We start from the raw sequence: 25,756 nt of genomic DNA, 5'->3' as shown, positions 1-25,756 counted from the left end.
AGGCCAACCTACTGCCAATGTTTGTCTATGGAGATTGCATGGCTGTGTGCTCGATTTTATACACCTGTCAGCAACGTAATTTAAAGGGGTGTCCACATAGTTTTGTATATATAGTGTATAAGGAAGTGGTTCAGGTAGGGCCTTATTGTTACAATAGTTACTTTAATGTGTGAAGAAACATGACAGTTGGAACACACCTGAGAAGGAGAATACCTTTGAACAGTGACAGGGTTGCAGGTTGGTGTTGGAATTCCCCTTCATTTTAATCAAACATAGGGCTCGGCATAGGCCAACAAAATCCGTAGGCAATTCGATTAACCTTATAGGCCTATTTAAGAGAACTTGAGTGCTTGATTTCCTACTCTTCGACAGACAGAAACGGACTACTCATGAGGAAGAGTCTATAACGTGCACTTCGGTGAGCAAGGGGTTAGCGTGTTCCCTTCGCATCTAGACTGTGCAGACCTAAAAATATCCTCCGCTAGTGCTGGATCAACTGGGGCAGCAACACCGACGTGAATCCCGCCCCGACATTTAGCCTAAATCAACTAATAGGAGGAGCATGTAGGCAACTAACTCTACAGTGGCGCAAAAGGCCCACGATAACCACTTTAGAGCAGAGGCGAGTGAGTGGGTCGGGTTTCAGCTGTTCAGCGAGCGCTCTGGTGATCTTGCAGAGATAGAAGGCTAGATAGAGACTGTCGTCTGGGACACTGCAGGACCGCTTTGAAGATCTTGTCAAATGGCAACGCTGAACCACAAGGCAAATGAATAAAGCTCCCTTTCAAATCGGACATGACTGATTGATTGATCTAAATCTACAGAATGTCTCATAATACTTTGATATAGACACTCATCTGAATATAGTAAGGTGGTTGGAGAAGAGGACAGCTGCAACTTGCCCAAGGCAACTCCCCTGTCAAAAGTTAGGTCGCAAGGATATATATCCCTTACAATTCGCTTTTCACCTTTCTCCCGATGAATGTTGGAATTTCGTTGTGGATAAAAATCTAATAAACACAACAAACATGGAAGAAGATCAAAAGTGGGGAGTTGCTGGTAGAAGTGTAGGCAGGACTTGCAGTGAGCACCCTTGCAAAAAACGCTTTTGGAGGAATTGGAAAGATTTGTCAGGTATAACTGTCGGCATCTTATTCTCTGTATTGTCTCTTGGATTTTGCATTCTCGTTTACCTGAGAACCTCGGAGCTTCAGTCCAGGATCCTAAACTTGGAAAAACAGAGAGATACGCAGCTCTCCGCGTGGATCTCACTCGAGCAGGTGGAACCAGTTATCTTTGGCCGAATAGATCAGATTCTGGAAGAGGTAAGGGTTATGGTCAAATTATTCCACATTAAACATGTATTTATCCATATTCTTACTTTTGTAGGCTTACTTACTGTACCATTGTTCAAATGATTAGGCTATAGGTTATGAAAATGTTTTTCACACCTGTGGGGAAACATTTTAAATTACTATTTATTCATTCCTTTGGTCATGCTACTGAAAATATTGACGAGCCTACTTTCTAAAAATCATATTGTGTATTTTGTTTACATATCTTATTTTAAAGGGCATGAATAGGATGTGTAGCCTACCCCGCATATCGATGTCTCTCACTCATTCCATAAGTGGTTGAAGCCGCGGCAGTTCCGATTGGTATTAGACCAGCTGCTCATGTTAACATGCACGAGAATATAATGTCCAAAGTACAAATAAGTTTGTTTATAATACTTTTTAGCAAGAAAGATATTCATTTGCGGATACATACATTTAATATTGCATTTAATCACATGCACTCTCATTGGCTACCTCTAGATTCCGATGGAATAGCACATGCATGGAAAAGCGCGTCACATCCATAGCATCCTGGCTTTAGTTCAAAGTCTAGTTTATCCCTAAATTGAAACCGAATGGGAGGAGAATTTGCGTACGTCTTTGGGACATCACCATAGTTTAGATAACAGGGCTGTGAATGACCCTGGGATCCCGTCTGTTGTTTTAAAATCTGCTTTTCAACGCGCCCTTGCGCTGGCCTTTAATTAACCACTTCCACAGCTATACCAACAACCCCTTATCTTGTGATTGAAGTCCCGCAGTGCCCCTGTTTTCCCTTCCCTTGTTTACTTTAGCCTACCTTTGTTTGTTATGTTCCCCTCCACTTTTACTCGGGACATCATTGTAAATGCACTTATTGTAGAGACTGCAGTGCATAAGAAGACTCTTTTTACCCACTGCAATCATGGTTACCACACTCTATTTTTAGGATACAAATGTATGTGTTCCTATAGAAAATGAACAACACAGATTGTATCCTTGAAATCCAAGATGAATAAGAGCGAAACCTCTCACGGTGCGTTAGAAAAGAGAGCCTACAAGTGAATATCAGCTTTTGGAATTGGCCGACTTGACATTGTGCATGTCACAAATACCCAATGATCTTATAGGTTTGATACATTGCTTATCATTCTTGTAGTTAGTGAATATCTGCTATGTAGCAATGAGCTGGTGGGGCCCATAATCATAACCATAATCTTCCTCCAGTCTCGCTGATTAGATCTGTTTATATAAATTCACATTATTAATGTGACGGAACAGCAGATGTGACCGCTTTTTTTGTTTCACACAACACATTCCAGAGCCTCCAACCGTTAAAAAAATAAATAATCTAGTACACGTTGAAATCCTCTCTGGAAAATGTAGCTGCACAGGCCTAAATTATTACTCACTATTCACATTCAGATTTTTGAGGTAATATCGCATACATTATTGGATAATGTACGTGGTTCATGTTTTTGTACTCTCATTTTTGTTGCTCAAATATTATACAGAGCAGAATACAGAAATATGTATCTCTTTATTGCTCTGAAAAAGCACAGCTGTATGGTAAAAATGACTTGTCAGCTTCATTTCTATGCAGTTTAAGCCACTCCTGTAGAAATATAACATTTATTCCACTGATTGAAACACAAATCAAGAGTCTTGAGAGACACTCATTCCAAAAATGCTCTGACACCCCCTGAACACATCACCCTAAAACTGGCCTGTTCAACATTAAAATTGACCACAAAGTGTTCTCCGTAGGCTTGACAGAGGCCTAGCGCACATTTCTCCCTTTTCAAGCTCGTGTGAGTTTCAGTCCAGATTCCGAGGTGTAGAAAAGTGAGAAATACGTCTCCCCTTGTCCGGGTTTCCTCGCTCTGGTCCCTGCTGGTCTGTCACCCCACAGTGTGTAAACTAGATGTGGTGTTGAGGTGCTCTGGGCAGCCAGACCATTGCTGAGCACTGAGCACACAGCCACCTGCCATCTCTCTGCATGTAATCTACTGCTGCAGTCCGATAGAGCAGAATGCGCCAGCAGAGTAGCGGGGATAAATGCTCCATGCACTAATAAGACAAGGTAATAAAAACAACACACTCTAGGGGACGCCTCTGTGCTTTCTCAGAGTAAAGTTGCATGATAGAGTCAAGGCCATATACTGTAGGGCTGAGGCCGAGACCGGAGCTCAACCTCTCACGGGGATTTAGCAGTAAGAGGGTTCAGGTCTAAGTGAAGGATCGGGGCTGAGACTTCTGCAGAAGTGGATAAGAATGAACTCTTTGACTTTCTGCATTATGGAATCACTTTACAATTCTCTTCTTGTATATCAATATTCTGGATACCGAGCCATTTCCAAACAACCACAGGCTCTAAGGAAAATGTTGTGTATTGTAGATGTGTACTCTTAGGGGGAAAAAGGTGCTATATAGAACCAAAAAGGGTTATTCAGCTGTCCCCATAGGAGAACCCGAACACAGAGGGTTCGACATGGAACCCGAAATAGTTCTACCTGGAACCTAAAAGGGTTCTCGTATGGGGACAGCTGCATAACCCTTTTGGAACCCTTTTTTTCTAAGTGTGTATGGTAGAGTTAGGGTCCTTCAGCAAGCAAAGAAGTTCCTTTTACAGCTCATTTAACAATCTACACCTGTGGATCTTTTGGCGTGTCCATTGGGTCCGTAGGGAGCAGAATTTATAGAGGGCAAACGAGTGTGGAGATTCATCTCTTTATGACACATGGAAACAACGCAAAGATTGTTGATTAGAACAAAAAGACCAGTAATGTACTTTATGTCCTGGTGTTAAATGATTTAAGACCATGTGACTGATGATATCAATGTGTTAATGGCACGTCTGTTAGAGAAATCAGTGAGAGTCAAGTGGGGTATAGGTTTCACAGCAGAGCTATGGAGAATACGCCCCAAAGTCCCTCATTCCAGTAACAGAGATGTAGCCACAGGACAGGAGGACAGCGCTCATTATAGAGCCTCCATTGCAGGGCCCCTGGGCAGCAAAGTCAGAGGGTCTTAATATTAATCTGACTTTGGGATTGTAAAATGTTTTGTCATCCTTTTTAAAATAGAATATTAAAACCAGATCAAAAACTCTGGCGTCGGGTTACCATTAAAGTGGGGAGGCAGAGAGGCGGAGAATGTACCTTCCTCTTTACCCTCCCTTTCTCTCTCCCCTTAACCCAAAAGGAGAGAGAGCCTCAGCTGCCATGTCTGCACCATAACACCTCACCATCCGTCTATCCAAATCATGATGCCTGTTATCACTCTCAAGTCAGTCTGCTAGTAAAGAGACCACCCTATTCATTCTTAATCTAAATAAAGATATGCCTGTAAATTTGCTTAATATTGGTCGTTTGAAGTCCTGTAATTACATATTTTTCTTCTCCCAGCAGACTTCTCTATTCATTGAGATTTAAAGTGGCTGTGGTTGTCAACTGTGACCTTTGATGTGGTTTCGGAAGCTTTTAGTGTCATGTGACAGATGAGATTCAGGACCATCAGCACTACGCATTGTCTTATTTTCTTTCCATTATCCAGGTGGGAGAATTCTTTAGAAATGTTGGTATTTCGTTTATTTAAAGTTTAGCTTGGCATTTCAGAGATCAGTAGAGAAAATGCCTGGAGAACATGTATCTCTCATTGTGGCTGGTCTTTTTTTAAAGAGATCTCCAGCTGAGTCTGAGAGAAAGGCTTGCCAGTATCAACTAAATACATTCCTGGACCCATTCATGATTAATTTAAAGTCGGTTTAGAGAAATATGTCAAAAGCCAGTTTGAGATGGATTTCGCATGAGAGTTTTGTATGACGGAGCGCTTTACTTCCAACCCTATTCTATCTGGAGCCAACCAGCCAGCCAGCCACATTTTAGGAGCATGTCTGGCTGTCTTGACATGACCGTAACCGCGTATTCCCATGCTGACCTGAGTCAGTGATATGTACGGAAGAGCTATAACACATTCATAAATTTTAAGTTGATACCAAGAATGGATTCCCTTTTCCATGGCCAGTTTGCTCCATTCCAGAGTCTCTAGTGCAGTATCTTGGTTAGAGGCCGGATAGGAACATTGAGGTAACATCCACAGTACATTTACTGTACCCGATGCTTAGAATTACAGAACACTCATAACTATAACATGTCAACTCCAGCACCTGTTTGAGGCCTCTAAACAGCACACGTGGCATGCCTCTGATAGTACGTACTATGAATGTCCCTGACTGCTATGCAGTGGGACAGTACTGGAAGTTCTGTGTTAGTTTAGGGTTGAAAAGCAAACTGTGTTTGTTTATCTAATGAGGTCACATTGTCAAACTTTGATACCTTGATTAAAGACGAGAGGGGTCTTTGTCATTTGATAATTAGGTTGATGTGCTTTTGATCTCTGATTCATCACCATCCACAGACTAACATTCTCTTCCGTTTTTTTCCCCACGTGCAGAAATTGGCAGCTCGACTTCCCAAAACACGAGAGGCCAGAGAAGCACCCCATAGCTGCGTCTGTCCACCAGGTAAGCCTAAGCCTCTGTCCTGCCAACTCTCATCTCCGATCCCTCACACTTGACTGATTCCAGCACACCTCTACAGCTGTGCTCAGGCGTAATCAAGGGTTTTATCCACCGCGACTAATCTGTGCTGTTCAAATCCCGCTTTGGTTTCACCCCTCTGGGCGAGCTCAGTTTTCCCTGCTTAAATGGGTCACTACCCTGAATATGTAAGCGTGGGAGGGGCGTTTACATTTGGCAAACCGCTGCTGTAGGGTGGAGGGTTGAGTAGGGATGGTGAGATCTGTGTGGCCTGGTGCCAGTCTGCTTCTGCTCTCTTACCGACTTCTTATGGAATTGTAGACAATGACAATGGAGTAGGCAAAAGCACAAACAGATCTGGGTTCAGGCTACCATACAAGGATCTTTAAACATCTCTAATAGCATGTATTTTTTTGTATAATGGTATTGCTGTAGCAACATTTCATTCAACAATTTTCTTTATTCGTGTTATATATTTGATTGTGGTCATTCACTGCACTTAGGTTGTCAATGGGAATAGTGTGCAACACTAATACCATACGTGGACGATGAGAGAAGGAGTTTAAATGAGGTTATCTCAGTTGCCTAATAGCACTCTGTGCGCGTAAGGACACTTTTATGATTCAATGCTGATTGATGTTGGATACGGATACCTTGTGTGCATGTTTGTGCATGCTTCTGTTGTTGAACGTGTGTAACTGACAGCCATTAGAGATACGAAGCAAACCATGCAAACACTAAAAACGTCACAGCAAGGTTGGAGGGTGAAAAGTCAGACCAAGATCAAAGCAAGTAAGGGAGGATTTTATTGATGCAGCAGCTATGGCACTGCCGCACAATGCAGGATTCATTGTCTGAGTTTTAGGAGGGGCGACAGATGCAAGGATCCAACAGGTTTTACTGGTATATACTATGGTTACACTTGATACTGTACATGCCAAATCTTGCTATCCTTTTGCACGTGCCCTCAGGCTAGCTTCATCATGACGACAGGTGTAGGTGTATTTTGGGCACAGTTGGCAGTGGTTGGCGGCGTAGGCATTTTGTGTCCCGTTGGGTCATGATGCAAGCTGGTGTGACGAGGGCATTCCTTGGCTGCACGACAGGGCACGGCAGCCCACTGATAACTAGCCACATCCGCTACACAACTAACCCTGTAGTTATAGTATGGTGGACTGCGGGTGGACTGAACGGAACAGCAATGACTGTCAAGAAAAAGCATTCGTATTTCGTCCTTTGGAAACCTATGCCACAGAGAGTTATGCACCTACGGCATATATTCCATGAGTACCAAACATTCTGGAACATCTTAATTGGGATTGTTAGCAAACATGAAGCATCGTATCTGACAAGGAAAACTTGTTGTTACGCGGAATGGAACAGGGGAACCCAAGAGCACACTCAGAAGAGAAAACTGGGATGAAGTGACCAAGGTATTTATTGAAACACAGGGGGAAGATGGAGTGCCTGTCAGGGGAAGCTTGGGTGGGTTGCAGGGAACCAGGTGCAGAGGCTGAGGCTGGAACAAGAGGGGTTGGAACAGGGTAAGCAGGTCCGGATGGGAATCCAAGGGAGCAGTAGAGTGGGGAATCCAGGACAGAGTAGCAGGATGACGATACGTGGAACTGGAGACAGGGACCAGAGTCAGAGCGGGCGGAACTGTAGCGGAGAGGAAAACAGCGTGAGGCAAGGAAAACAGGTGCAACAGGATAACAGGATCTAAATAGTAACAAACAGATAGAAACGTAGACTGACTGAGCAGAGATTACGATCTGGCAGTGTGGAAGTGGCAGGGCTGAGTATTTGTAGAGGTCTTGATTATGGAACAGGTTGCAGCTGGTGGGTATCTGCTCTGACTCCAGCACACCTCTCGCCGCCCACACACAGAGAGAGGGAGAGAGTACTGGGGGAGTGGCAGCAGGTCAAGGAGACACAGGATGAGCAGTAGAGGGTGTGGCAGGAGCAGATGGAACACTTGTATTGGTAAAGGTTCTTCTGTCACTAAGCCCACCTGCTGTTTCTCTGCTCAAGCCCCCAGGTGTCAGTCATTAAGTAGTAAAGAGTGTGTGTGTATGTGTGTGTTTGTGAATGAGTGGGCCTATGCGGAACAGGCCTGTGAGAACCAGCGGAGGTGAGAGCGTACACACATTAGTGCTAATTGGTCTTGTCAATAGGATGTCAGGGTCTTAACTGACCGGTAAGTGTCTTCGGAGGTTCCGTGAAAACCAGTTAAGGTGGACGCGCTGTCAGAGCTTCTGAGAGCAACCCTTTCTTTTCAGGTGTGAGAGCCTTTTAACTGGAGCCATCCCAGATGGCTTGTGTTTTATGGCCTGGGCAGACTGTTTGGCAGTTGCTGGTCACTCATTTCGAAAACTGCTGTTAAATGTACATCTGAGGCCTTGTTTCCATTTTTATTTTGGAAGTATTTCAACATTTTCTCAAAATGTATGTTTTCTAAGTACATTAGGCTAACCATTCCTGAATATACTTCATGTGAAAATGTACTTTTGGTTTGCTGACCTAAGCTGTCAGTGTATGAAGACAACAGTTCCAAACAGTAGCATAGCCAGACATTTGTTGGTGGGTGGGCCTGCAGAGATTTGGCTGCCCCTCCCAAAAATTATAACAAAATAAAGCTAATTAAAGCTTAAATATAGGTGTGTTGACTGTGATAAAGGCACTGGACCACGAGCTGTCTTGTTTAATAAATGAACAAATGAAGTAGGCAGTGGCATGTCTAGTGGTTAGGATTCGGCACTCTCATGGCCCGGGTTCGATTCCCGGTCAGGGAACTAAACTTTGGGGCGGCAGGTAGCCTAGTGGTTAGGATTCGGCACTCTCATGGCCCGGGTACGATTCCCGGTCAGGGAACTAAACTTTGGGGCGGCAGGTAGCCTAGTGGTTAGGATTCGGCACTCTCATGGCCCGGGTACGATTCCCGGTCAGGGAACTAAACTTTGGGGCGGCAGGTAGCCTAGTGGTTAGGATTCGGCACTCTCATGGCCGGGTTCGATTCCCGGTCAGGGAACTAAACTTTGGGGCGGCAGGTAGCCTAGTGGTTAGGATTCGGCACTCTCATGGCCCGGGTTCGATTCCCGGTCAGGGAACTAAACTTTGGGGCGGCAGGTAGCCTAGTGGTTAGGATTCGGCACTCTCATGGCCCGGGTTCGATTCCCGGTCAGGGAACTAAACTTTGGGGTGGCAGGTAGCCTAGTGGTTAGAGCGTTGGGCCTGTAACCGAAAGGTTGCTAGATCGAATCTCCGACCTGACAAGGTAAGAATCTGTCGTTCGGCAGTTAACCCGCTGTTTCTAGGCCGTCATTTGTAAATAAGTATTTGTCATGAACTGACTTTCCTAGTTAAATAAAGGTTACATTTAAAAATGTAGCATATAGCCATACAAGCACCGTGACATATGCCTCAATATGGTCATATTGGGGGTTTGGCTTTCAGTTAGTTATTTTTGGCCACCCATCCCATGAGACTGAATGTCATTGTAGTTCTGCTGGAACCGTGAGGCAAATTCTTTCATATCCAGGATGAAGTGTCAACCACTCCACCCCTCCTGCCACCTGAGTGCAGAAGTCCATAACCTGTAATACATTACGTAGATGGAAGGGACTTCATCACCTACTGGAGAGTTGAAGACAGAACCTCACCCAGCGAGCTGTGCGTGTCAGGGTGTTACACAGACAAATCCTTAGATTTGGGAAAATAGATCATAATAATGGAAATGCCATTCTAGTTCTGGTTAGACAACTGAAGTTGTAATCTACACACAACATATTTTGATTTGTTAGGTTAAGTGTAGGAAATCAGTCTTTATAAGCACATCAATATGATATTTTAATCAGAAAATGTTTTGTCTTTGTAACACGAACACATCCATACATCTTTTGTTGTTGATGTATATACAGTCAATCTGGACGATGTTTGTGTAATGTCCACATGTAGCCTACACCTATAGGGATATTAGTTATGGGATTTGTCTTCCGGGAAAGATCTAACAGTGGACATAAGGAGAGATGAGACTAGACAAAACTAGCCAGCATATTATGTTGTAGGACAGCTGAGCTGACTGAGGACCGCAGGCATTACACTCGCTGTAGTTTATATCGTTTTCACACTGACAGAGAAATATACGCGAGATAGGATAGCCAGCTGTAGCTATCACCAAGCTATGCTAGCTAGCTGCTGTCAGCTTGGCTAAACACAAGGTCAGCGCAGGCTTTAGCCTACACATGGAACTGAATTAGCTGACTATCTCGAGATGGTGAGTCAGTCAGGAGGGGAGAAGTCCTCAACTTGAATGGCAAAGGCACACCCAAGAAACACCCACATCAAACCACACCTCCAAGACCACTCTTGTTTCTCTTCAGTAATGGCTGCTAGCAATTCTTAATGGTCACTGAGGAAAAACAAGGCCAAATCAGGAAGTGCAGTCGCCCTTTAACAATGACAGATACCCCGGTTTGGTTCATCGGGACAGTGTGGTTGTTGTCCCTTTGCAGCCTGCCACCAGGATTCTGAAGCAATGCATTGTGGGATATGTGTATGTACAGTGCCTTCTGAAAGTATTCATACCCCTTAAATTATTCCACATTTTGTTGTGCTACAGCCTGAATTTAAAAAATACATTTATGGAAAATTAAATACAGAAATATCTAATTCACATGAAGTATTCACACCCCTGAGTCAATTCTTTGTAGAATTCCCTTCGGCAGAGATTATAGATGTGAGTATTTCTGGGTAAGTGTCTAAGAGCTTTCCACACCTGGATTGTGCAACATTTGCCCATTATTCTTTTCAAAGTTCTTCAAGCTCTGTCAACATGAAGCAGCCACCACTGTGCTTGAAAATATAGAGTGGTACTCAGTAATGTGTTGTATTGAATTTTCCTCCAAACATAGCACTTTGTATTCAGGACAAAAAGTTAATTGCTTTGCCACATCTTTTGCAGTATTGCTTTTATTCCTTGTTGCAACAGGATGCATGTTTTGGATTATTTTTTATTCTGTACAGGCTTCCTTCTTTTCACTCTGCCAATTAGGTTAGTATTGTGGAGTAACTACAATGTTGTTTATCCATCCTCAGTTTTCTCCTATCACAGCCATTAAACTCTGTAACTGTTTTAAAGTCCATTGGCCTCATGGAGAAATCCTTGAGTTGTTTCCTTCCTCTCCGGCAACTGAGTTAGGAAGGACGCCTGTATCTTTGTAGTCGGTATATTTATACACCATTCAAAGTGTAATTAATGACTTCACCATGATCAAAGGGATATTCAATGTCTGCTACCAATAGGTGCCCTTTGCGAGGCATTGGAAAACCTCCCTGGTCTTTGTGGTTGAATCGGTGTTTGAAATTCACTGCTCGACTGAGGGACCTTACAGATAATTGTATGTCTGGGGTACAGAGATGAGGTAGCTGTTCAAAAATCATGTTATACACTATTATTGCACACAGAGTGAGTCCAACTTATTATGTGACTTGTTAAGCACATTTTTACTCCTGAACATATTTAGGCTTACCACAATAAAGGGGTTGAATACAGATATTTCAGCTTTTCATTTTTAAATCAACTTGTAAAAATGTCTGAAAACATGATTCTACTTTGACATTATGGGGTATTGTGTGTAGGTCAGTGACACAAAAAAAATCTAAATTTAATCCATTTAAAATTCAGGCTGTAGCACAACAAACTGTGGAACAAGTCAAGGGGTGTGAATACTTCCTGAAGACAGTGAAAATATGGCTATACAGTGCTCCCAGTGTCCATCCTGGACCTGCCAATCAGGGTGGCACACAGTGTCCACATGGCTCCAATTCTTTTGTTTATTTAAGTAGTGGTTGCTATGTTGACTGAAGAGGAACGCTTTCGTCCTGAAGAGCTCTCCAATTGTCCCTCAAACGTCAACAGATGTAGTATTTGATTGATTGTGACCTTGTTGTCAGCTTCACATGACTGAAAGGAACGTATCATTGTAAAGTCTGCATAGTTGTCCCTTTGGCGCAAAGGTGGTAAATGATGTATGTACGGTGTGCTGTTGAGTGGAATCTGTTGAACTGTGGTCAGAGTGAGTACTTCACTCGAAGGACACGAGGCATTAATTACGGCTTGACATGTTTGTGAGAAGTTGAAAAAAAAGATCCTCTCGTGGGACATGCTAAACGGAGCTGGGTAGTTAGCATGCTTTAAACATTTCACTTTTCATTTACGCTAAGTATCATGATTAGGATATATTTTTATAACAATTTGTGACTCAACTCCTCATTGCCGTTATAACACTGACGACTCTCTAATGTTGTCTAATACCAAGTTCCTGGATATAAAAAGTCAGACATGGCCAATGGAGATGTGTACTGTACATCCCTGAGTGTCTAATAAGCATCACATGCTGCCATGGCGAAACATGCCGAGGGGGTCAGTAAGACCCATGTGTCACCTTCCCATTACCTCATGTTAATGGTCACATATTGACCAACGCCAAATAGAGCGATAGTCGTATTCTTAGCAGCATGGATTAACGTATTTCACAAAGCCCTCGGCTCTGAGACTGTTGTTTTGGTTGGCTGGTCATTCACACATTGTTATTTGTAATGGCTTGGATGTTTGTGGTGTTTATTCTGGATTTTTGGAAATGTGTTAGCTGAACTATTTCACATAGCTGTGGTGAATTGATTATCACAGTGAAGTCCCCCAGTTGCATAAATATGATTTTATGAATATGAAAATAAAACATTCTCAAATGTATGTAAATGTACAGGTAATTCAAGGAGAAATGCTCATCAGCATAATGCTAATGTGAGATGATCTTGGTAACAGGGACAGCAGGGAGTTTCATGTCACAGTCAGATAAACAGAGGGACAAAGGGAGTGAAGCATTTGTGTTGTTTCATGCGCGGACGATACAGCGTGTGTATGTTAGCCCTCTGATTTATGGGTGTAAAAATGTGTGCGTGAGTATCTATCGGCTCTGCCGTCACCGGTGTTGACATCGATGTCTATGCCGTCAGAGGAGTTGCACATGGCGATATGGTGACTTTGTGCACGTTTGTAGCAAATTAATAACATTCATGTATACATGTATATCAATATTTCAATCATTATAACTATATTGTGTGTGTGTATATATATATATTTTGTACCGAATGAATACAAGTAAATAATAGTCTGTCAAAGTGTAGGAAAATGTCTGTGACAGGGAGATTGATCCAGGCCCTTGTTCCAAGAGTTGACCCCAGAGCTGACTTGAATCAACACATTGGATCTAACGTCCGCAAAAAGAGAAAAGAGAGCGAGCGAGCCCACCCCTCCCCCTCTTGTCATTTGCATTTCCGCTTCACCAAAGAAGCTAACTCCCTGGATTTAGCTGGTTTGTGGCTTGAAATCACAACCGTGACCAACATTGAGCTAGGAGGGATGGGAGGGTGTATGTAAGGGTAAAGGGGGTGGATTCTATCTTTGGAAGAGCATGTCACTGCCACTGGTTGGACAACATCCTGGGACAGGCAGGCCAGAGTGGATCTATCATCTCCACATTGCTTTGGAAAAGAGCAGGGCACAAGGTCTTGTCCCATCCATCTGGGAGGATTAATCCAGGGGAAAAAGGGGAATGGGGGATAGCAGGAAGGCGGCAGAGGATAAAGGCCTTTAAAGCCTGCATCCCGAGAGGGGGGAAGCGGGCTTTGACAGTTTACCTGGCCGGGGTCCGAGGGGAATCCATATCCAGAGACAGAAGAGGGTGTAATCAGAACCCCTTGCCACAGGGCTGGCAGCCTGGCATGGTTGGCTTAGCTGACCCATGCTCTACCCCTTCACCACCCACGCCACCCACAGAGTCCAGGGCAATGAGGGAGCCAGCCAGGCAGGCAGGCGCTGCCACCCACTGTCCTTCACACAGCCACTATCTGGCCTGAGGCCGGGCATGAAGACCAACGCACAGCACTGCACGACACACACAGAACTCTCTCCAGGACACCGACAGAAATCTCTCCATGACACCGACAGAGCTCTCTCCAACATTACCCCCATGTGATACATTAGCATAATGCATATTCTTTATTTCCTTGTATTATTTTGTTTATGATATTAAGAGAGTTTATTTGTATTTATATTGTTGTTATTTTAGTTGTTATTTTTCAGATGTTTAAAGTACAAAATGTGTCAGCGTTCTGGAAAGACAGTCCATTCCTATTGAGTCTACATTAGCATGCTTGTCCATGAATCTAAATTGGACTTGTTTAGAGGAGGTGAAGGACCACTTGGGGAGATAACGCTATGTACAAACATTGACTTTTTTATTGCCCAAGGTACAAACACTTGTCAGTGTTGCTCCAGTGCCAGTTTCTCTTCAGGGTAGTGGCGCTCATTGACTAACTGGCATGCTGGGCACTCAGCGCATGCCTATAGCACGCTCGCTGACAGACCAATGCAGCTCCTGTGTGTGTGTGTGTGTGTGTGTGTGTGTGTGTGTGTGTGTGTGTGTGTGTGAGAGAGGGAGAGATCAGCAGAACGGGAGACGAGAGCAGCAGAGAGTGTGTGTAAGAGAGAGAGATCAGCAGAATGGGAGAGAGAGAGCAGCAGAGAGTGTGTGTAAGAGAGAGAGATCAGCAGAGGGTGTTCAGCAGAATGGGAGAGAGAGAGCAGCAGAGAGTGTGTGTAAGAGAGAGAGATCAGCAGAATGGGAGAGAGAGAGCAGCAGAGAGTGTGTGTAAGAGAGAGAGATCAGCAGAATGGGAGAGAGAGAGCAGCAGAGAGTGTGTGTAAGAGAGAGAGATCAGCAGAGGGTGTTCAGCAGAATGGGAGAGAGAGAGCAGCAGAGAGATGCAATATGTTTTTTATGTTGCTTTTTGCCTGTGTAACCTCTGGTGGCAGTGCATTCCACAATGACATGGCTCTATACATAACTGCGCGACTCATTAAATCTGTTTTTGGTTTGGGTACAGTGAAGAAACCCATAGTGGTGCGTCTGGTGGGGTATGTATGTATGTCTGTTTGAAGTGTATGCAAATAGATTATACAAATGGTTAGGCATTTTCAACACAAAAAATGTTTCTTAAAAAGACTACAAGAGAAGTTTTACATTTCTTCTCAACCCTCAACCATGAAAGACTATCAAGAGTAGCGGCCCAAGACAACTGCCCTGAGGGATACTGCACTGTTCCATTTAAGAATACTTTGAGTTCTATTGGATAAGTACCTCTCCAACCATGTGATGGCCATAACAAGTGAGTTTTAGAGTGAGCAAGTGAGAAAGAGAGCAGCAGAAAGAAAGAGAGAGAGGGAGAAAGAGCGAGACGCTGGGAGTGAGCACACACATGGCACCTAAATTAACCCGGTGCAGTAAAGCCAGTGAATCCAGAGTCTCTTTAAAAAAAGAAAATTGAAACTCTCCCTGTAGATGATAATGTAGTTCAACAAGACCCCTGTTTGCCCTTATAAACAAGAGGTTTCATCTAATCTTTGCGCTGGGGTGGGGGTGAAGAGGTCGTGGGGCTGGTTATTTAAGGAGTCCCCAAGTTCACCTTGATATCCCTGCTGACAGGAAGAGGGGTTGGCGGATCCACTTTCTTCGCCTGTGATTAGTTTTCAGCGCAGCTGCCAGTGTGTGGCCATACTTGGGGAGGGCTGTCGCCTGCTACAGACAGAGACTAGATGAGGGAGAAAGGTGGACAGAGAGCAGTCAGAGCACAGTGGAGCTAGCTGACCATCTGGTTTCTACATAAGTCTGGTCCTGACCAAAGAGCTTGCTGCCACTCGATCCCACTACTCCATCTCCAACCGAACAGTCACATCCTAAACTTGTTAGCATCTTGTTTGTAGAAATTTCACAGCCAACCCAATGCTCCAATCAGGTGGAAACGCCTTTATGGCTATTTGCCTTCCTACCAGTTATTTCCGTATTGAATTTGAGGAACGGTTGAGCAAATAGAGAGAGTATGCTCTCTGCAATATCTGAAGATTGTTTTGCTGATATAAATACCAGTGAATCAGACTCTGAATTAGGACTGGTGCTATGTACATATAGGCCTACACTGTGTGTATCCAATTTCACATTGGCTTTTGATCTGTATGTTGTGTGAGTAGGCTTTAAGAAATGCATGGTCATTCAGCTCGGGTTGGCCACCAAGAAGCACCAGTTGTGCTGCTACCAATAAAAACATGACAGGAAATACATAGAGGTGAAATTAGATGTAGTACACTGAGCCTCCAGGACAATTCTAGTTGGTTAGGGAAGCAGAAATGCACCGTCTTAGCATGGAGAAGTTTAATTGTGGGTAGAAAACCCAATACAGTACAATACCATTCTGCTGCGATCTGACCCTAGATGATTCATTAAGGAATTTTTTACATGAATGTATCTCTGTATGGTTTGTTTTGTTGGAACGTGCCAAGGGCTGTAGACTGTAAATGTAACTGAGCTTGCATATTTTGCATTGACTTTGACAAATAAACAAAGAAATGGAGGTGCCATTAGATATGCAAAAGACCTAGCAGTATACCTAAATAAATCTCCCCTCTCACAGTTTCAATTATCCTTGACCATACAATTTTCAAACTCCTGTCCTGCATTCTCAGAGGAATACTGGAATACCAGGGCTATTTTCCAGTGTTCCGGAGAACATTACAGAAGTTTGGCCTATGAACATTCATGCGCTTATGCATGTGAAGATCTAAAAATGTAAAACTTAGCAAGAGCAAAGAATTTGATCATTTTCTCTGGATGGAGACCAACCAACACAAACATCTACGCTTCAATTTCAAATTCGGTTATGGGATTTGGAGCGGGTTCAGTAGTTCTCCAGATGGTACAGAAGTTAGGCAGAATTCCCAATACAATGGGACTCCAGTCTGAACAAAGCAGAGATATCCGCTAGAAACGCTCCAACATTACTTCCATTGATTTTGAAGCAGACATCTCAGCCATGTTTGAATGCCAATATCGCAATATAGCTGGCACTGGTCTGAGCTGAACTTATAAAATCTTTTTGGCTCACTGAACGAGTCATTCAAACTACAGTGTGTGTGTGTGTGTGTGTGTGTATATATGTGTATCTGAGTTTCTGCTGACACATTGGTCACAACCACAAACCTCAGACATTTGCCACCGATTTTTAGTCCCTGTGTGTCAAACTTGTTTCAATGTAACTATTCTAGCAACAGAAAATCTATAAAATGGAAGCCACATTCGATATGACAATACAGTACTTATGAAGTCAGGCTCTGCTCGGAAAGGAGTTTTAGGGGACCATATCTGTTCCATCATCTGTATATGCAGAGAATTTCATAACTTCATCATTTTGAGTTATGCATGAAATATAATAGAGCCTGAGAACTGTTTAGAATACAGAAAGGCTGCTGTCTTGGAAAGCTAATCATGTCCTAATTGGCGTCACGGCCGGACCCTTTAGGTGTGGTAAGTATCAATGAAAAGTTATTGGTTGTTAAAACAACACTGCATTTTCAGTCATAATGAGACATATTTGTCAAGTAATTTTACTCTCCCTGTACGATGGAGATTATCCACATTTATCTAGATTTACAGAGTTCTTGCTGCCTGTTGCATTTAACCATTTTAATGCTTGTGTCATGAATGGAAAATATCAACTAACCACCTCAACAGTGAGCTACTTCAACATGACATATATATTTTTCAACAATAACAACAAAATGTGCCCCTTGTGGCTGTGCAGAGAGTTTGATTATACCTACCTCATTTTTATGAAGATACTTTATTCAATAATGGGCCAAAACGTGATACCATGTGTAATGTGAGTGTGTGGCCCCAGGCCCTAAGGGGCTCTGTATGTTGGCACCGTTCACAGTGGCCCCTTTGCTCGCTCCAGACATCCTGTGGGTATCAGAGCAGACCACAGCCAGAGTACCACAGGGAGCACGGTCTTATGTTAACAGAGCTGGGACGCCGGCCAACAGCAACATATTTCATTGAAATTTAGGGAAAACTGTATTTCCCTATTTCTCTCGTCGGCTACGGAGGGCAACGGTAGTTGGAATTTCAGTAGCTCATTTGCTAAAGGTCATGTATTACCTTTAGGAGTTCAGGCATAATTAGGGAGTTGAAAGTTTGGGCAAGAGGGGACACCGTACACTGGCGCCGATCAGAATGGCTTCCTGCCACCTCCTGCAGATGGATCGCGTGAATTGACGTCTTTAACTCGGACAGCGGATTGGCCAAATGAAAGCGCTTGAGTGTTGATGGTCAATAAGGGCTATTAGGAGCGTGGATGAGTCTTCCTCTTGTCTAATGGGGCTGAAGAAGTGGGACATCTGCTTCCCATCACACTCTGATTGGGCGAGGGACTGGAACCTTGAATAAGGAAAAAAGTCTCTCTAGAACTATCCTCCAATACCTCTGCCAGTATCCCTTCAGCTGAAACATCAACATCCAATAGGGGGAAGAGGGTGGTTTATTTACCATTTTGACTATGATGGATGTTGCCCTTCTCCTGAGGCCTGGAGAAGTTTCACATAAGACTTTCTGTTTTACACTCTCTTGTCTGACACGTCTTGGTAATGATGATAGTATAATATACAAGATGATAAGGCTGTGTCAGTGAATTTATTTCAGTGGTTGTTACCGTATTAGGTGCTGTTGACATGTGTAGGCCTATCGTTCATTACCCATTCACCTCAAACCAAAAGTGCTGTGCCTTGAGTTCTGGAAAACCTGTGGAATGTTGAAACACAACTTCTGGAGTACTGGATATAATGTACAGGATATGATGCTAGATCTGGGCCAAAAGTACACTGTTGTCTGTACTGCTTTCCCCTCAAACAAACAAGAGATTTAATGGTTGCTAAGTTGCGCCATGCAGTCAATACGAACAGACTTTGTGTACTCTCCACTTTTCAGCCCATGGAACAGGAGGGCCTCAGAAAGCTAGCAGCACTGGGAATTCTTTATTTCCATATCCCGAAGAATAAGGCTTTCGGGAGGAGCTTGCTCTTATGTTAGAGGTGGAGCTCTGTGTAAATGTAGCTCTTCAATGAATGTGACTTGACACACTGATACCCTGTGTTGAAAATAGGATTTGAATGATCGACTGCATATTAAAGGGATCCGAATCGGAGTGATCCCTCTAATTTTAGGATTATGTTTCTTTTGACTGACTAATTCCAGTGCCTGGGGCTGCATTTAAGCATACAGGCAAATGGTTTTCGAAATATATAAATGGCTAAAAGTATGGATATTGGTGGTCACATCAGAGAGACCTATTTACGTTTCTGAAATTTCAGGCGTTTCAAAGTAAGGTCAAATCAATGACAACACAAACATTTGCACAGACACACATACACGCACGCGCACACACACACACGATAACATACGCACTACACATACACATGGATTTACTACTGTAGATCTGTGGTAGTGGTGGAGTAGGGGCCTGAGGGCACACAGTGTGTTGTGAAATCTGTGATTGTAATGTTTTTAAAATTGTATAGACTATCTTCATTTTGCTGGACCCCAGGAAGAGTAGCTGCTGCTTTGGCAGCCTTGGTGCTTGGCTTATGCTATTTCCCCTTATGTTAAATTGCCTTCTGATATGAAAACCATAACCCACACATCCACTTTATATGGGTGACTTTAAAAAAAAGTGATATTGCCTGGTAAAAATGTTGCCTTCTTCTTCTCATTTTAATTGCAGGACTGTAAACTTAGACAAGTTAGGGAAACGATTGTCAATGTTACCGGATTTGACTTGAATGAGTATGAGTATGACTCACTTACTACAACTCAGTCCCAATCTTTGTAGAGGCCAGTAATGGGGTAGAGAAGGTGACTCATCTCTCTCCTATACTGTACCTATATATTCACAGAGTGACACATTGTTTCAGGAATACCAGTGTGAAATAAAGAGTGTCTCTCCTGAGAGTTTTAGTGGCCTGCCTATCACAGTCATGGCAGTGGTCCTCTCAGTGCCTGGGACATAGTAACTAGCTTGCAGGGCCCTGCTACAGGGAGGAGTTAAGTTGCATCACAAACAGACACCAAAGGGCTGCCTCCAGTCCAGGGGAGCGGGATCCATTTCATGCCCAAGAAACTCTTACGGGTCGCTTTGACCTCTGCCCACCCCCAGTTGCCTAAAATGACCCACAACCCTTTGGGAATGTATACTGGAGCCCTGTGAAGGGCAGAGTACAATCACATTCTCATACTCTCTCTCCCTCGAATCATGTCTATCTACGTGTCTACAGTATGCAGTGTATATTACAAAATGTTTGAATCAGACAGATATCAGATAGTGGTTCTGTTTTCTCCCTCCCTTGTCCAGCACTCACTCACTCACTCACTCACTCACTCACTCACTCACTCACTCACCACTCACTCACTCACTCACTCACTCACTCACTCACTCACTCACTCACTCACTCACTCACTCACACAACTCTCATCATTAATCTACTGTTGGTGTCTTATCCCCCTCATAAGAACACTTGGTCTGAAGAAAATAATATGTTGATAAAATAACTAAAATCTGATCTGGACAACAGTGGATCTGTTGTCTGCAAATTATGATGCTTTTGTACGTGTACCTTATGGATGTTAGTAACTACAAGTACAAAAATATAACTGCAGAATTCAGTCAAGTAGCTTTGTTTTGTTGGTGATCTGAATTGCGTGTGAAGTCGGTACAACTTGTGACTGTGTTCGAGCTGTTTTGTGTAAAGTGTTCACATTTATCTAAATTCAGAAAAATGCTTTGGGTGAACGGTAGCTATCAGTTGGCCTATCCATGGACTTCCGAGAGGCACAATATTAACGTTTCCTCTTTGGAGTCAAGGAGATTGAAGGAAAAGGTCAGGTATTCATATTTCTCTCGAATTTAGTTTACTCTGCAGGACTGTCACCCTTGCTCTTGACATTCTAGCCTTTTCAGGAGTTCCTTATTGCTGAATCAGTGGAAGGAATAGAACATGTCTTACATTTCTCCTGCAATCATAATAAAATAATGTTGGTTTCATTCTAAGTTACACCTATGAGGTGTCATACTGGATCCAACTGAAGTGCACTTATTGGAGTACTCTCAGTAGAGAGGTCAGGTTTGTGTGACAACTTCAATTCAAATAAATTATTGTAAGTTCGTTGGTTGGTTGGTTTTATTCACAACACTCAATTATCTTCAAAAGGTAAATATCGGAAGGTTCGTATACAAAAAAAGACCAAGGAATTCATCTCATCTCCGTTTTAATACATCCGTTTCTCATCCAGCTATTATTTTGGTTCCTTTAAGGAAACAATCTTCTCTCCACCTTCAATGAAAGCTTTGTTGCTGTTTTGACTTGGAAGTAAGTCCAGAGTGCTTTGGATTCCTCTCAGGTCAAAGAATGCTCCTGCTCCCACGTATGAGCTACTTCTCCCCTTTTGTCTTGCAAATACATTAGAGCCTCAAATCTCTGAGGTGAGGAGAAAAATGTGGAAGAGCTTTATGCGTTTAACAGGGACACTGGTTGATCCACCACAAGCACCTAGCGGGGACCCTGGTTGACTAACAGGGTCAACTGAGAAACGCTATTGCATTGCTGGGATTCCATTGTTACATGAGATACCAGTTACCTCATAATTCTGCTCAGGCACAATTGGAGACAAAAAGTGTATCCAGGCCTCACATTTGGAGTATAGACTATCATTGTGACTGCATTATCAGAGGACCTGTTAAGGCCATCCCTAGCTGGGTCTGGGTATCCATCCGTCCATCCATCCGTTTGTCTTATAGTGGTGTAGTGCATTTTTTTGTTGTTGATGTGGGAGCGCAAAAAAACATGTCAACGATCATTTCCTCAATCAAAGTTTGTACCGACAGATGTAGCCTATCTTTACAGGGCCCTCCAACCCTGTTCCTGGAGCGCTACCGTCCTGTAGGGTTTCACTCCAACCTACAGGCTGGTAGCTATCCAGGAACAGGGTTGGAGGGCCCTGTTATAGAATATGCATAAAATGCATCCTCCAATTGCAACATCTGCCTATGTCCACACATGTTGTCTCAAGAACATGTTCTATTTTTAACACCCTCAAACACCAAGTTAGGTATACCTACTTTTAAAATAGGCCACCATCAATGTCCATCGTGAATGATAATTCTTCACGTGAAACTGCGTCTGCATGTCAATCACCTGATTGATCTCCATCAGTTTCATGGGAATAGCCTATTCATTTCGATCGACTTGAATGACTGTTTCGTGAGCAGATTAGAGCAGATGGTGTTCACAAGCAATTAGCCTTTCTTTGTTTAAATCATGTCTAGTGGCTCTGTTGAGTTTGAGTGCATGAGAATATTTTGACGATTCAGCTTCAGCTAACCATCCTATAATCTCATTAGAAATGAGGTGTTTTTGGTGTAAAAACTTTTTAGGGCTACTATGCTATGCTATTATATCCTGTTCTGTTATGAGAACTAGACATTTATCCATGTTTCTCAAACGTCAAATTTAGACGTTTGTAAGGTTAAGTTTAGGCATTAACTGCAGAATCTTAAGGTTAGGCATTAACTCTGAATGGTTAAGGTACGGGGTAAGGTTTGGGATAGGCTTAAAACAATACTCTTAAACAACTTTCTATCGCTGGATTCGAACTTGCAACCTTTGGAATCGGAGGCAGATACCCTAGCAACACAGTAGCATAACCAAAACCTACTTGAAGGTAACAGCGCTTACTGTTGCCCCTAGTGGCCAGTTTCCACGCCATCTCCCGACGTCCTCAGGCGTGGATGGACACACGATTGTGAGAAATATTCTATTTGTAATAATAATAAGGGATGAGAAGGACTATTATTCATAGCCAACAGATCTTGATGTGTTTATTCATTGGAGCGCTAAATAAACTTTGATTTGATTAGCTTGAACTCATGTGTACAATATACCCTATTTACAGAACACAACTATCAATTCATGTAATTTATTTACAGGGATTAAGTCATCAAATCAATTGACAATTAGAGAACATAAATTATTAATATGTAGAATGGCAGGAAATTTGTTTAAAACAGCCATAAAATCAAGCTTTTGGTGTGGTGTATTAATGCATTGCAAAGAACTATAACTTAAAGGCATTATTACTTCCAACTTGGCCCAATTCACATTTCCAATTTCCCACCTCAACCTTCCCATCTCAACCAATAGTCAATATACAGTTGGCTAAATAATCAAAACAGGGCTACAGCAACTTGGCCTTTGCGGTGACCACTGGTTTGGGTGTCCTCGGTAGAACGGTGTCGCCGTAACCAAGTGGTCACATATTGTTCTGGGTTCCACTGCGCGAGAGGGGGTTGGTGGCGTTTTATGAACATCAAGGCAGACACGGTGAATAAACATTTTCTTTCAACGTTCTGATTGGCCAAAGCTGTCAAGCATAAGCCTCTAACAGGCCTCCGCATTTCACACACAACCTACAGTTCTTCATCATTCTCGCCACCGCCAGGGAGAAGACAGGGACAAAACCACAATTTACCGATCTCTAGGCTGCTGTAGCCTATATATTGGATTGGTTTGTCATTCTATCTTTTTTCATGGAATTTTTGTGGTAATTAAATTAAAATGAATTTAAAATGGATGAGAATCAATTTTCTGTGTTTTTTCAAATTGAAAAAAGGGAGGTAGCGCCGCTCTCTCGTGCTCCCCCAGCACTACACACCTGGTCTGTTAACAAACTCAAAAGGGAACTATTTGGAAACAGGACAGGACAGGCTATGTGGTGGAGGTATGGGAAAGCGTAGAGCGGGAGATGAGGGTAGAGGTCAGAAACGTAAAGCGAGGTTAATCATTTCCCCAGTCCCTCTCACACACAGCAGAACATATAACGGGGCTCTTATCAATTACAGGGCCAAGAAGCCCTTACCAGGGAAAGGGTTGTTCTGTCAGGGCTGCAGGCCTGTTAACAGAGCTAAGGCTTCCCAGATACCTGCCATCAAACCCACATCAAAAGACGGAGAAAATGCCTGGTTCGACTGTTAAAGGACCTGGTTTGACTGTTAAAGGCTCCATGCTCCTTGTTGGGAAATTACATGAAACAATTTGTGAGATCGGGAGGTCATAATTGACTTGGCGATTCCAGAAAAAGCAACTCAATAGTTATGTTGACTGATCTCATATAATTTGTCAATTTCCCAATTCAAAGTAATTGGATAGACATTGGCCTGCTTTTTAGCATGGCAGTAGTATTTTATAACTGCAATATGTACATTTTGACATCTTGCTACTTATGTTTTTTTATTGTGTTTGAAACCTCCCCTTGTCACGTTCTGACCTTAGTTCTTTTGTTATGTCTTTGTTTTAGTATGGTCAGGGTGTGAGTTGGGTGGGTAATCTATGTTCTTTTTTCTATGTTGTGGTTTTGTGTTTGGCCTGGTATGGTTCTCAATCAGAGGCAGGTGTCGTTCGTTGTCTCTGATTGAGAATCATACTGAGGTAGCCTTTTCCCACCTGTGTGGTGTGGGTGATTATTTTCCTGTTATGTCACCTTACAGAACTGTTTTGTTTCGTTATTGGGTTATTTTGTTTAGTGTTCTCTGTTTTAATACATAATATGATGAACACTTACCACGCTGCGCTTTGGTCCTCACCTCATTCCAGCGACGAGCGTTACACCCCTGCTTAGATAAATGGGTATGGAAAGGTGGTCTGAGACAACAACGACAAAGGGACAAATTGACGTCCTAGAGGGTCTTCACACTTACTAGACTTATTTCAAAAATACCCTCAGCTACACATCCAGTACCTTCAGTATGTATTCAGACCCCTTGAATTTTACCACATTTTGTTGTGTCACATTTTGTTATGGATTAAATTGAGATTTTCTTTGCCACTGGGCTACACACAATACCCCATAATGTCAAAGTGGAATTATGTTTTTTTTTAAATAAAGAAAATGTATTACAAATTAAAAGATGTCTTGAGTCAATAAGTATTCAACCTCTTTGTTATGGCAAGTCTACAGTGCATTCGGAAAGTATTCAGACAACTTGACTTTTTCCACATTTTGTTACAGCTTTATTCTAAAATGGATTACATTTTGACACAGTGAAAACAGGTTTTAGATTTTAATGTAAATAAGAAATACCTTTTTACATTACTATTCAGATCCTTTGCTATGAGACTCAAAATTGAGCTCAGGTGCGTCTTGTTTCCATTGATCATCCTTGAGATGTTTCTACAACTTGATTGGAGTCCACCTGTGGTACATTCAATTGATTGGACATGATTTGGAAAGGCATACAACTGTCTATATAAGGTTCCACAGTTAACAGTGCATGTCTGAGCAAAAACCAAGCCCCGAGGTCGAAGGAATTGCCCGAAGAGCTTCGAGACGGTATTGTGTCGAGGCACATATCTGGGGAATGGTTCAACATTTTGTGCAGCATTGAAGGTCACCAAGAACACAGAGGTCTCCATCATTCTGAAATGGAAGACGTTTGGAACCACAAAGACTCTTCCTAGAGCTGGCCGCCCAGTCAAACGGAGCAATCAGTGGAGAAGGGCCTTGGTCAGGGAGGTGACTAAGAACCCAATGGTCCATCTGACAGAGCTCCAGAGTTCCTCTGTGGAGATGGGAGAACCTTCTAGAAGGACAACCCTCTCTGCAACACTCTACCAATCAGGCCTTTATGGTAGAGTGGCCAGACGGAAGCCACTCCTCAGTAAAAAGCACATGACAGCCCGCTTGGAGTTTACCAAAAGGCACCTAAAGACTCTCGGATGATGAGAAACAAGATTCTCTGGTCTGATGAAACCAAGATGGAACACTTTGGCCTGAATGCCAAGTGTCATATCTGGAGGAAACCTGTCACCACCTCTACGGTGAAGCATGGTGGTGGCAGCATTATGCTGTGGGGATGTTTTTCAGCGGCAGGGAATCGAAGAGTAGTCAGGATTGAGGCAAAGATG

The 25,756-nt window shown here is 42.9% G+C and overlaps 1 protein-coding gene across 26 annotated transcripts in view; it reads left to right on the top strand.

Annotated features, from left to right (window-relative positions):
- The first annotated feature begins 451 nt into the window (after positions 1 to 451).
- LOC112252949 (collagen alpha-1(XIII) chain) overlaps positions 452 to 25,756 on the top strand; it is a 113,919-nt gene continuing 88,614 nt past the window's right edge. For 4 of the 26 annotated variants that reach the window (XM_024424681.2, XM_024424675.2, XM_024424673.2 and 1 more), the window contains exons 1-2: positions 453 to 1,325; positions 5,772 to 5,841. In XM_024424681.2, coding sequence (XP_024280449.1) covers positions 1,029 to 1,325; positions 5,772 to 5,841 — 367 coding nt within the window. In that variant the 5' untranslated portion in view covers positions 453 to 1,028. Of the gene's footprint in view, positions 1,326 to 5,771; positions 5,842 to 25,756 lie in introns of all 26 variants that reach the window. The other 22 variants (XM_024424683.2, XM_024424684.2, XM_024424680.2 and 19 more) reach the window with 12 other exon arrangements.

This window comes from Oncorhynchus tshawytscha, linkage group LG06, assembly GCF_018296145.1.
Source record: "Oncorhynchus tshawytscha isolate Ot180627B linkage group LG06, Otsh_v2.0, whole genome shotgun sequence".
In the NCBI taxonomy this organism is placed as follows: Eukaryota; Metazoa; Chordata; class Actinopteri; order Salmoniformes; family Salmonidae; genus Oncorhynchus; species Oncorhynchus tshawytscha.
This window is presented reverse-complemented; position numbering and strand designations above follow the sequence as displayed.